Source organism: Rattus rattus, chromosome 1 (genome assembly GCF_011064425.1).
Source record: "Rattus rattus isolate New Zealand chromosome 1, Rrattus_CSIRO_v1, whole genome shotgun sequence".
NCBI lineage: Eukaryota > Metazoa > Chordata > Mammalia > Rodentia > Muridae > Rattus > Rattus rattus.
The window spans coordinates 138,557,256-138,568,626 of record NC_046154.1 but is presented as its reverse complement, the minus strand read 5'-3'; the positions used below and the strand labels follow the sequence as shown (position 1 = coordinate 138,568,626).

At 46.3% G+C, this 11,371-nt stretch overlaps 1 protein-coding gene across 1 annotated transcript; it reads right to left on the bottom strand.

The window, feature by feature from the left end:
- Positions 1-2,733: 2,733 nt before the first annotated feature.
- Positions 2,734-7,940, bottom strand: Penk (proenkephalin). The gene is made up of 3 exons (XM_032906310.1): positions 7,789-7,940; positions 7,099-7,239; positions 2,734-3,724 (listed from the first exon to the last, which is right to left on the bottom strand). The coding sequence occupies exons 2-3, from the start codon at positions 7,234-7,236 to the stop codon at positions 3,053-3,055; spliced, it is 810 nt and encodes a 269-aa protein (XP_032762201.1). The 5' UTR covers positions 7,237-7,239; positions 7,789-7,940; the 3' UTR covers positions 2,734-3,052.
- Positions 7,941-11,371: the final 3,431 nt, after the last annotated feature.

Here is an 11,371-nt window from a genome sequence, read left to right as displayed (position 1 = left end):
CACCACCTTCCAAAAGGAGCCCGGACCTGAGCTCAGACACTATTACATTTCTGAGGAGCCAAGCTGATATGGTCAGGTGGTGGAGAGTCAGTGATCTCCCTGAAGAAATAGAAGGCTGAGAAACAGGAGCATCCCTGTCCGTCTGACAGCATGCTGGCTTTCTGACTAAGGATTTTGTTTACTTTGACAGGGCAAGGGAGGAAGTTAGGCGGGGAGAGCTTCAGTCCTGGTGCTGGCTGGATTTCCATACAGGCCAGCTGGCCTCAGAACTCACATGTATTAACATTCACAAGGAGTGCTAAAACCAGACTGCCCTCTGGGAGGTGGAAATGCAGGTGAGTAGGAGTGAGGGAAGAACAGACTAGAAAACTCAGAATGGAGCAGCAGCGCCCTCTGCAGGTGATATGATCTTCATTCCTCTTCGTCTACACTTCTCTCAGCTCCCTTAAAGCAGCCAAGGCTTATTAAATTCCCTGGAGTCCTTGTGCTTATTGCTCAACACCACACATTGAGGGCAATAGCCAGAGGCCAGGAGTCTGTACAGACAGGAGTGTTCGGGTGGCCTTAGATAACAGCCCCTCTGAGTTTAAAAAGAACGTCTTGAAAATACTCGGGCCTTTAAGAGTTAAAGCAAAAATTCTAATGATGAAACTGCAGGCCGGAGACTGGGCAACACAGGGGACACCTGGAAACTGAGAGAAGTCTAAAAAGAACCCTGGGATCATCCATCCTGGATGGGGGATGGCGCCTCATGGGATATTTCACCTGGGCTCAGCGCCCTGTAATCGAGAAATAAAAAGAAAAGGCCATTTCCTCTCATCCACCTCTTCTGACTTCCTAATTTTCATTCCCTCCGCTCTGTTAGTCTCTCCCCTGAGCAGCTTTCTGAGCACTTTTTGAGTTCCTGCTTCTATAGCAGTCTGTGAGACCGGTAAGTCGTCACAGACATTGTGTGGCACTTGACACAGGAAACAAGTAATGAGAGACCCTGGCAGACAGCTTTCTATTCGTGTCTGGTAATGCCATTTGGGCCCCGTTTATGTAATACCCCCCAAGTAGGAAGGAAAAGTTTCCTGCGTGTGCTTGGTTGCAAAACAACCCATCTAACCGTGCTTCACGCTGTTTTCTCCGACAGATTGCAATGCGAGCGCACAGATCTATTATATTCTCATGGGATAATACATCGTGAGGAAGGCAGAAGGCGGTGCCCTCTCACTTCCGGATAGCGCAGGTTGGATTCTTCTTTCCAAGGGCTCAGATGCTTCCCTCCAAGGGAGAGAGTTAGCTGATCGTTTTTTTCTTTTCCTTCTTTCAAAATATAAACTTCACGTCTTTAAAATGTAAAGCTGTGTTTTGTTTGACTCACTGTTTTTGGTTTTGCTTCCCACCTTGTCCTGTGGCTGTTACATCAGACTGATCTGGAATCTCGTCTAACTCGTGGGTCCCTATCTCCTTCTCCCGGAGACTAGGATGACAGGTGTTTGGTAACGTATTCAGCGCTTACACTGTTTCAAACAGAGCCAACAGCCAATAATTAAGACATAGGACATTATTTTAAAAATCTAAATTTAACATCTTGTCGGAAACACCTGCCAGTGTGGAGCTGACTTTTCAAACTGAGGCAGCAGCCCCTAGCTGAGAAGATGCTAGAAGAAGGTGTCTAATATCCCCTGCAATATCCCCAGCCCAGCCTTTGTTTCTGATTCAGATCTCCATGGCCAGCAGCCGTTCCTCACTGGCTTCCTCGTGTATTTCATTCCTATTATTTGCCTCTCACTGAAAATGCGGAGTTCTCCTGGAAGAACAAGTTAGGATCTTGATCAGAAGGGCCTGTGGGGGCACCGTTCTTAAGCCTGGGGACGTGACGCCTTGAGCTAATAGGAGAGGTAAGATATCTCTTTGTCTCTATAGGGCTGGACTTTTGTAATGAGCTTCAAGGCTCAATAGCCTGTCTACCTTGTCAGATGGACCACACAGGCTAGAACAGGGATGCTTATGGGAACTCCAGGGTACTGCTCAGTGTCTATGGTCTTGTAATGTGACCTGATTTTCTGAAGGGCACAGGACAAGTGCTGATGAAGATTCTGGGTGAGTAGATGGGTGGTGCTACCTATGGGAAAAAATGTTGCATTTTCAATATCTGAATGCTTTCCCAAATGCTTTTGTTAATGTGAAATACTCACCAGCCCCTTTATGTTTTGAGAATTCATATCGCAAAATAGCCACGGAGCCCCTCTGGATTGTCTGTTTGCCAGATGAGTTCACCGATACACTTCCTTCACTCACTCACTAGCTATTAGAGAATCTACTGTGGCCATGGTGGAGGGTGTGCAATGGTGAACAAGCTATAGTGACACGTTTTTCCTGTTCTTGCCAGACTCCTGGATGGAGGGGAGAAAATGGGGCATAAAGGTACACTGACTGGGAATAAGAAGATTAGGGCCTTAATCCCATTCGTGTTTCAACTCCTGAGCAAATTTAGACTAAGTACTCCGCCGTTCTGGCTGTCACATTCTGCATGGATAAAATGTGGTTAAATTGTCTTTGCATATAATTTTGCTCTATTGTGTTTACTTATTTAAAAGTTCACATACTAATAGAGTTAAAGAAAAAAAAATGTTCTGCAGCCTGGGTCAGGAAAGGAAAAGGTCAGCAATTATTCTGTCATAGCAGGTGACAGCTTTGTCTCTCCATCTAGCATTGACCCACAAATGACAGCCAGTTCTTACAAGATCGTTGTGCAGTTGGGTTCACGGGTTTATTATTTTTATATACAAATAAGCATTTATTGACGATTTGTCAGAAGGGATGAGGTAACAGACTATTTCAGCATGATAACAACACAGCCACAAGAGACCAATACCGAGCTTCAAGACTCAAAAGAACACAGACAGCCCCCTAAAAATCACAGCTTTCAGGCAGTAGTTATCCAGACCACGAGGGCAACTGTACAGCACAAGCAGCACATGACAGGAAACATCACTGATGGGGCAGTTGCTCGCGGGGGATGGAGCAGGCTAGTGGGGGCCCGGGGTCACTGCTGGGAAGGGCTTCAAAACCGCATAAAGCCCCCGTATCTTTTCTCCATCTCAGGAACTTCCTTAGAGTAACTTTCGCCTTCTTCATCCGAGGGTAGAGACTCAGCAAAGCGCTTCAGGAAGCCTCCGTATCTCTTCTGGTAGTCCATCCACCACTCGGGGCGCCCGACCCTCCTCATGAAGCCCCCATAGCGCTTCTGCAGCTCCTTTGCTTCGTCTTCCAGTTGGGGGCTTCTTTTGAGGCCTCTCATGAAGCCCCCATACCTCTTGCTCATGTTGTCTTCATCATTGTTGGCGCTTTCCTGTTGGTGGCTATCTTTCGCACGGTTGTCTCCTGTTCCCAGTAGCTCTTTCAGCAGGTCGGAGGAGTTGGCCAAGGTGTCTCCCTCATCTGCATCCTTCTTCATGAAACCGCCATACCTCTTGGCAAGGATCTCGCCTCCGTTGGCCTCTTCTTCTGGCTCCACGGGATAAAGCTCATCCATCTTCTTCATGAAGCCTCCATACCGTTTCATGAACCCTCCATACTTCTTGGCGAGCAAGTGACTCTCATCCTGTTTGCTGCTGTCTTTGTACATGTCGATGTTATCCCAAGGGAACTCGGGCTTGGACACCTGCAGGAGATCCTTGCAGGTCTCCCAGATTTTGAAAGAAGGCAGCTGCCCTTCACATTCCAGTGTGCATGCCTGCAAAGTCAAGGAAATGAGTGGTTAAAAGAGACCCTTCTGAACCAATGGTGGACTATTGTTATCTGCTTTAGTACACACGCTGCAGAGAAAGCCGTCTCCTCTCTGTCATAGCTTTCACTAAAACTGAACGAGCAATGGTCCAGCAGCACTGGAACAAAGAAGGGAGAGGGTAATAGAGTCTTGTTAGAGACCTTGTTGTATATGCTGTACCATGCCAGTGTTTCAAGGGATACATCCTCAAGTCTGAGTCAAGTGGCTGCCTTCAGAATACATTCTCACTGCACTGTTTCCCATGGAAGACGAAATTTTGTTTGAGTCTTTTTGAATCCCAAGGGAGAAATTTCTATATACGTGATTAGGAATATCTCCTAAACAGTCTCTCCATGTCTTTATCTTAGAAAGACAATCTTTATTAATGACATATATGAGATTTAATAATGTGTACCTCATATCACAGTCTTACTCCATCTCCTTACAAATAGCTTTAACCTTTAAAGAAGAAACCTACAATTTCAAAATCAGTTTAAAGAGAAAGCCATTCAAGACACTATAACACACCATGAATTATTTGGATCCCGATATAATTATTGGCTAAAAATTGAGATGTTTTGACCTTTTGCTTTTTTTATTGGCTGATTAAAACAGAGTCCATCATTTTGAACCAAGTGCTGCAAATTACCTGGCTGCAAATGCAGTCATATTATTTTCTTAAGATTAAGCCATGGGTATACAAAACAGGTTGTTTTAAAAAGTCATATTCTTTAATAAAGTAGGAATTAGCAGTATGTATCACACTTTCTTATTATAAAGTAATTAAACTCAAGTCATTATAGTGTAATTAAACCCAAGCTATGATGAGCTTTAAGGTATACATTTTAAATTACCTTGCTAAGACTATTTTTTTTAAAAAATATTCAATTGCCTGCCTACAATAAAATTAACCCAATTATCAGATAACATTACAAAATCCTATGATGTCCCTAAGAATTTCAGGGTGCATCACAACTTCCGGAAATCTCCTTACAGACGCCAAGTCACATGCCCTTGAGTCAGACAGGAAATCTAGACCCTTTCTTGGCATTTAAAAATCTTATGTTCATATTAAATACACACCTTATTTTCCCGACAAAAAGTCTTTTATTCATGAAACAAAATATTCTGGAAATACAGTTTTAACCAATTTGAATGGTTGCTTTAGTTTTGTGTATGAGAAAGTAATTAAACATATAGGAATATGAGAACACTAAAGAGGAGCCAATAAAAAATCCATTTTATTCTTGTACCTGTATAATTAAAGAAAACTCAAAATATTATCAAAACCTTAAGATGTCCAAGCGGCAGTAAGATTTCCACTTTAAAAAATGCGTGTCCATGACCTTGTTGCCAAAAATGAATGTCATTCATGTAGCTTTAGAGGTATTTATGCCGAATTCTATGGTTTAGAGCACACTGGATGGGAAGTTCTAGGCAGCATGCAATCTCATCTCTGTACCCTTTGCCTACCTCACGGCTGAACTTGGTAAAAATATCTACCAAGCTACCACATACCTTTGGCTGAGTAACCTTATTTTGCTCATGAGCTAAAATTCCAGAACGGTTATTATTTTAACAATATCTGAGCATTAGCTAAATCTCTGTCAGTAAGAAAATAATATTAAATGTATGCTACAGCTACTATTGACAATTCTTCTGAAGAGGTCTTTTTTTTTTTTTAAATATGGATAATGGCTTTTCCTTAACTGGTTTATACTGTATCTGCCCCTCATCATCTGCACCAAAGATGAGAAAAGAGAGCCACAGTAACAAGGACTTAATGTCTCGGGTAAAGGAAACTGCACGTTTCTCTGCTGTCTGGGGGAGGAGCCTTGTTTTCGAGCTTGGTAAGCTGAACAGTTGAGGGACATTTTCTTGACTAGGTATTGTTAAGATATCAGCTACATTTGAGTTCCCAGATCAGATAATTTAGTAAATCTGATATTATTTCAGGTCAGATTATAACCCTTCTGGAATTCAATCACCGTTAATTACATAGAAGGTAGAGAACCTTATGCTACATGTTGAGTTCTGCGCTTGTCAAGCAGTGGGTAGAGCTAAATGCCCGTGACTAATCAAAAATAAAGTAAAAATGCCAGTGGCTGTGCTCCAGAATTCAGGAGCCAGATGGTGGTCTTCCGTATAGTATGAACTTCCTGTGTATCAGGTCCATTATTCACCAGGTTGATTCTTACCTGCACTCATTCAATTTTTATGGAACGCTGACAAGCTCATGACTGTGAGGAGATGGACTAAAGCCGAGTGTGATTTCTGCTCTGATTTATGATGAAACAATTTTCCCCTCACAATGTAAACACAGTGCTTTTCTGGCCGAGTGAGCCTACATCAACTGAAATAGACCATGCGATCAAAAAATTTCAAGAGAAGCAAACAAACATTTAACTGGAAATATTGGCATGGATTTTGGGACCCCTCTGTTTCTTCTCCATTTCAAGAATTTTAAAACTATGAAGCTTTCTCAAAGGCTCAAGTGCAAGCTGACTCTCTTTTGAACTATCAAGGAATTCCAAAGACAGGGCAACAGATCATTAAGAGAGTAAAAAAGAAGACTTTGGAATTTCAAAGGTACGGGTTTAGACTTAGTGGAATCCCACTCATCTTTGGGAAGCCTGTGGACTGTGATGAAGAGAACAGCCATTTTGTCTCTTCTAGCTCCTCTATAGGACAGGCTGTCTTTGGACTGACACCAGATCTTTGGGTAATAACCTGTGCCTTTCTTACAGCCAAACCAAAGTGTCGTTTTTATAATAAGTGCAGTGAGACAAGGCAAAGGGAATTCTGTTTCCCTTGCTCACAGGACTATTAATGAGCTCTCTCTGGCCTCTGCAGACAATTCTCTACCTCACTCCTTATCCCTTTCCTCTAGTGAGGAAGGACTCAAAGCTAAGGGAGTCAAGAAAGAACAATGGGTTGGGAGTCAGGGCCAGTAGGGGGACTCTCATTAACAAAAAACATTAAATTCTTTTCAGGAAGGATGTTTGTTTGAAGGGTCCTGGACTTGGGTGTTAAAGTTGGGGCGACTGACAGCTTAGATGAAGATAATGAAGAGAACACATCTTGGGGTTCTGAAACTCCAGGGTCATAGATGAATTGGTTTATGTGGAAATAGAAACCTTAGCCCTTATGGGTCCCGGAGAGGCTGGTTTCCAAACTGGAAGACAGAGAGGCTCAGGGGTGGAGTGGGGGAAATCAACGTTTGGAAGCACCAGGTCAGCTTGGTCACTAAAGGCTCCTGCTGCGCACCTTCCAGCGCAAACGACCGCTAGAATGGCCGCGTGAGCTTGGCAGAACAGTCCCTCATCACAAATTCAACTTACCAGGAAGTTGATGTCGCCGGGACGTACCAGGCGGTAGCTGCATTTAGCGCAGTCCTGGCTGCAGTCTGCCTGCACTGTAGCCAGGAGGCAGGACCCAAGCGCTAGCAGCCAGATGCAAAGTCTCAGGAACTGCGCCATGGGCTGTTGGAGAGAAGAATGCGCCTGTGGGGACCCGTTCTGTCTCTGACAAGGTTCTCTAGGAGGGAACCTTGCCGGGTGGGTGGTCGTGGAGCAGGACCCGCAGGGACAATCTTTCCTGAGCCCCGCCCACAACCCAACAAAATCCCGAGTGAACCAGGGATAGCTTGGTCCCCAGTGTTTTCTGCTGTCCTAGGGCTGCCTGGGGGGCATTCTGTCTTCCTGGAGGTATCCTATCTTCCCCGGGGGAGTCCTGTCTCCCTGATGGCATCCTGTCCTCCTGGGGGAGTCCTGTCTTCCCGATGGCATGGCATCCTGTTCTTCCGAGGGCGCCCTGTCTTCCTTGGGGCATCCTGTCTTCCCTGGCGTCGGTTGCTTAGGGCAAGATTCTGGAGCGAACACTGGAGTTCGCGGCTCGGGAGCAGGCGCTTGGGGAATAGGACCCGGACACCCAGGACAATGAGGAACCCCGAGAAAGTTGGACGATCGCATGCAACGAGGGAGCAGGAGACGGTCGCCAAGGCACGGGCGACTTGGGGCAAAGTCACTCACGCTGCCGTTGTTCAGATGGCGCAGGTAGCTGGAAGAGCGGATCGCAGATGCCACTCTGCAAGAGAAATAAAGAAGGCAAGTGTGAGGTGGCCGCGTCGGGGAGCTCCACGAGGCGCCCGGCAGCGTCGCTGGGCTGCGGGGCTCTGTGCGCCTGCCTCTCTGGCGGCGGCCACAGCCACTTTATAATTAGCCCCAAACCGAAGGAGGCGCGCGCGCCCCAATCGCCGGCGGGCTGCAGCTGACGCAGGCCCTACGCCAGCCCGCGCCGACGCCTGGCGGGAGGGGACGTCCCCACAGCACGCGGCCCCCGAGGGTGGCGAGTGCGAGTGGGCGCCGGAGGCTCCCCCACCAATCAGTTAGAAACTCTGGGGAGGGCACGAAGGGGAAACTGCTTTCCCCGCATGAATCACTTCGGTGGCACCGTGGGTGGGTTGTTTGAAAGGGCAGACGGACTTGGATTTCGTGAGCTGTTGGACACCCTCGGATTCGGTGAACCTGCCCCTTCCCTTCTCTCCTCTTGAGGCATACCTCAGAGATGACCTCTGCCCAACTATCTGAAAGTCATAACTTTTCACCCACCTGTCCCTGTTTTCTTGCTGTCTAATAGCTCCAGGGACTCAGTAGGCAGTCAATGATTATGCAAACCAATATTTGAAACTTTCTGGAGATCTTAAACTTTCTTCTTTAGATCAGTGAGACATTACAAAAGCAATACAGCCGGAGCAGAAAACCAAACAAAACAACCCCTTCAAACAAACAGACAAACACACACACACACAGAGAGAGAGAGAGAGAGAGAGAGAGAGAGAGAGAGAGAGAGAGAGAGAGAGAGAGAAACAAAAACAGATTGTGGGAAGCCTGTCTTACAGGGACTACAGGAGAGATCAATCTCAGGCTTCCTAAGAGGACATGGGTTCTGGACTTGCTGTCCCCAGCGCCAGCATGCTGTAACGGGTGGGATTTCCCTCCCGCCCCCCGGGGTGGGGAATGTTTGTTGAGTAAGGAATGTCAGGAGTTGTGATGTGAGTAAGTCAGGAGTATGGAGAAAGCTGTCCTGGCCGCCATTGGCTTGGGTCTTGTTTATCTTTTCCACCAGGAGGGACTTGGCTGCCAAAGGTGAGGCTTTCACAGCAGCCCACTCCTTCACTCCCGGGTCTGCAGATGGGCACTACTCAGGAAGCTTAGATCTTACATCATCTATAAACAGACTCCAAAGTCTCATTTTTTTCCTATGTGTAAAACAGCAGCTGAGGTAACGTTATTTTATGTCAGCACTCGAGAGAGGAAGCACGGTGTTTAGGACAGAATCATCTGGAATAATGGACGAAATCACTTAACCTGTCTGGCCCCAAAAGCTGTTTCAAACCACTCATCACATCTTTCCTTTGGATCTATTACTAGTTATCTCTCATCTTTATTTTTTTTTTTTTTAAGATTCACCCATTTTGTGTACCTATATCCCTAGTCCGGGTAGACTACAACAAACAGTTCGAGAGTTCATAAAGATTAGTTTTCAAGGTTCTTTCAGACACTTGCAAGGGATCCTTTGCATTTTTCAATCTTTGCAGTTCCTGCGTTCACGAAGCTCCTGAGAAGCAAGCTGAAGTGAGTCTCCCATTTTGCTCGCTAGAGGGCAGCGCTCTCCTGCGTTGGTGGAGCACACCGAGGATGAGGGCTGCATCTGTTTGCCCTCAAGGCTCACTATGCTGGCTGTAGACAGTTCACCGAGTGCCCCAGGGAACGCGCCCGCCCCGTGTACCTGTTTTTCTCCTGGCGGGGGACCTGGACCAGGAAAGCAGAGCAGAGCACTTGTGTTAGGTACAGGAGGTCGGTTTTGTCATTTTTCTACTTTTTAGACCCTTCCCACTAGGGTTTCGATGACTTGTTTTTTCCTGTTTCTTCTCAGCAAAAGAAAGCTTCTGTCTGTCTCCACTTAAAGACTGTCCGCTCTCATTGTCCAGGCTTTGTAAAAGACACGACTACACTGCAGTGTGCAATACTCGGAACAGTAGTCTTACATAAAGACATCTTTCTAAACCGGGCATTTGCATACTTGAGGTGGCAGGAGACAGTGTGCATGTGCATGTGCATATGCATGCATGCACGTGCGTGTACATGTCTGTGTGTGTGTGCGTGTGTGTGTGTGTGTGTGTGTGTGTGTGTGTACGCGCGCGCATGCGCGCACATGCTCGAAATGGGGGGAGGAGGAGGAGCGAGAAGAAGGAGCGAGAAGGAAGAGGATAGTGCACCTATGTGATGCTTCCCAGGGTTCTTAGTGCTGGGTTTCAGAGGGCACTTTAAGACCTTGGAGAGGCAGAAGCTTAAGTCTGTTGACGACCATATAAACCAGGGGCTCCAGACTGCAGCTATGTAAGTGGGAAACTGAGGAACACAACACCTGAGCAGTAGGCACTGGCAGACCAGGTTCCTCAGACTATCCAGGCAGGTTTCCTCCTGCATCTCTTGAAGGCCTAGTTTGCTTCTCTGGGAATGGTTTCTGTCCTCTCCAACTGCATTTCCTAAGTGGCTGTTAAAATGTCAGGAGAGACAAACAAGGATGCTCCCTAGAAGTTCCCAGACCTGTCCAGTTCAGATAGCTTGGCTACAGCATGGTTAATTATTGAGTGCCAACTGGCTGATCGCACGAATGAGGCATGGGCAGGTTAAGCTTGTTTGTAAATCAAATTAGTGAATTTCTCTCCCCATCGCCTCCTTCTTTCCAGGTCTGGGGAGAGAAGGCATATATTTCTGTATTCAACGTTTTAGACTTGAACAATAGCAAACTGATTTGGGATCCATTTCTTTATCACCACCTTTTAAATATATGTGGTAGATTTTGTAGCTCTATTCAGAAAAGAATATTCAAAAATCAGACCCCCAAACCCTGAAGAGGATCTGCCTTAAAACATTTGATTCAGAGACTTCTGATGCTAAGATCAGGATCAAAGCCTTACCTTCTTCTGATTCTAGGATGACATGTACTAATTCAGAGGCTAGCATGATGAGTGACTTCTCGTGGTGTTTAATGGAGTTCTTAGCTGTTGAGCAGGGTTTCTGAGAAAGAGGGGTTGAAGAAACATCTGGTAGGCATCCTTTCCCATCCTTTCCAGGGCGGGAGAGGACTCCCTGCCCTCCTCTCCTCTCCTTGCTCACCAAGTGTGTGAGATGTCAGCAGAGTGCTTCCTTCTGGCTTCCCCCTGAGACAGCAGTGGAGGAGAGGATCAGCTCTGCATCAGTGAGGGGGCTCCATGCTCCAACATATCACGGCTTTGGAGCTGTGCCAGAGCCAGGGAACACTTGCTTATTTTCATCTCCTATCTAAGGTTCGTGCATTGTAAAACAGAATTCTGTGAGTGTGGCAAGTGGCATCCGTGCAGTTACAGGATTCTTTTGGCTTGGCCCAGACGCTACTGCAGAGTGGCTATAAAGCAGAGCCGGCTTGAGCAGGATGTGCTGCTTTATTCTCCTTTCCAAAATTCCAGAAACAGATAAGACTCTTGGAGGAGAAGTTAACCTAGGATATGGTCACCAGAACTGATTTGAAATGAAAGCGGTGGGGAAGAGGAGAGAATGAAACAGAAAA

Coding starts and splice junctions, on each gene's coding strand:
- Penk (XM_032906310.1), bottom strand. CDS start 7,236: ATGGCGCAGTTCCTGAGACTTTGCATCTGGCTGCTAGCGCTTGGGTCC. Junction 3,725..7,098: donor CCGGCGACATCAACTTCCTG/GTAAGTTGAATT, acceptor TTGACTTTGCAG/GCATGCACACTGGAATGTGA.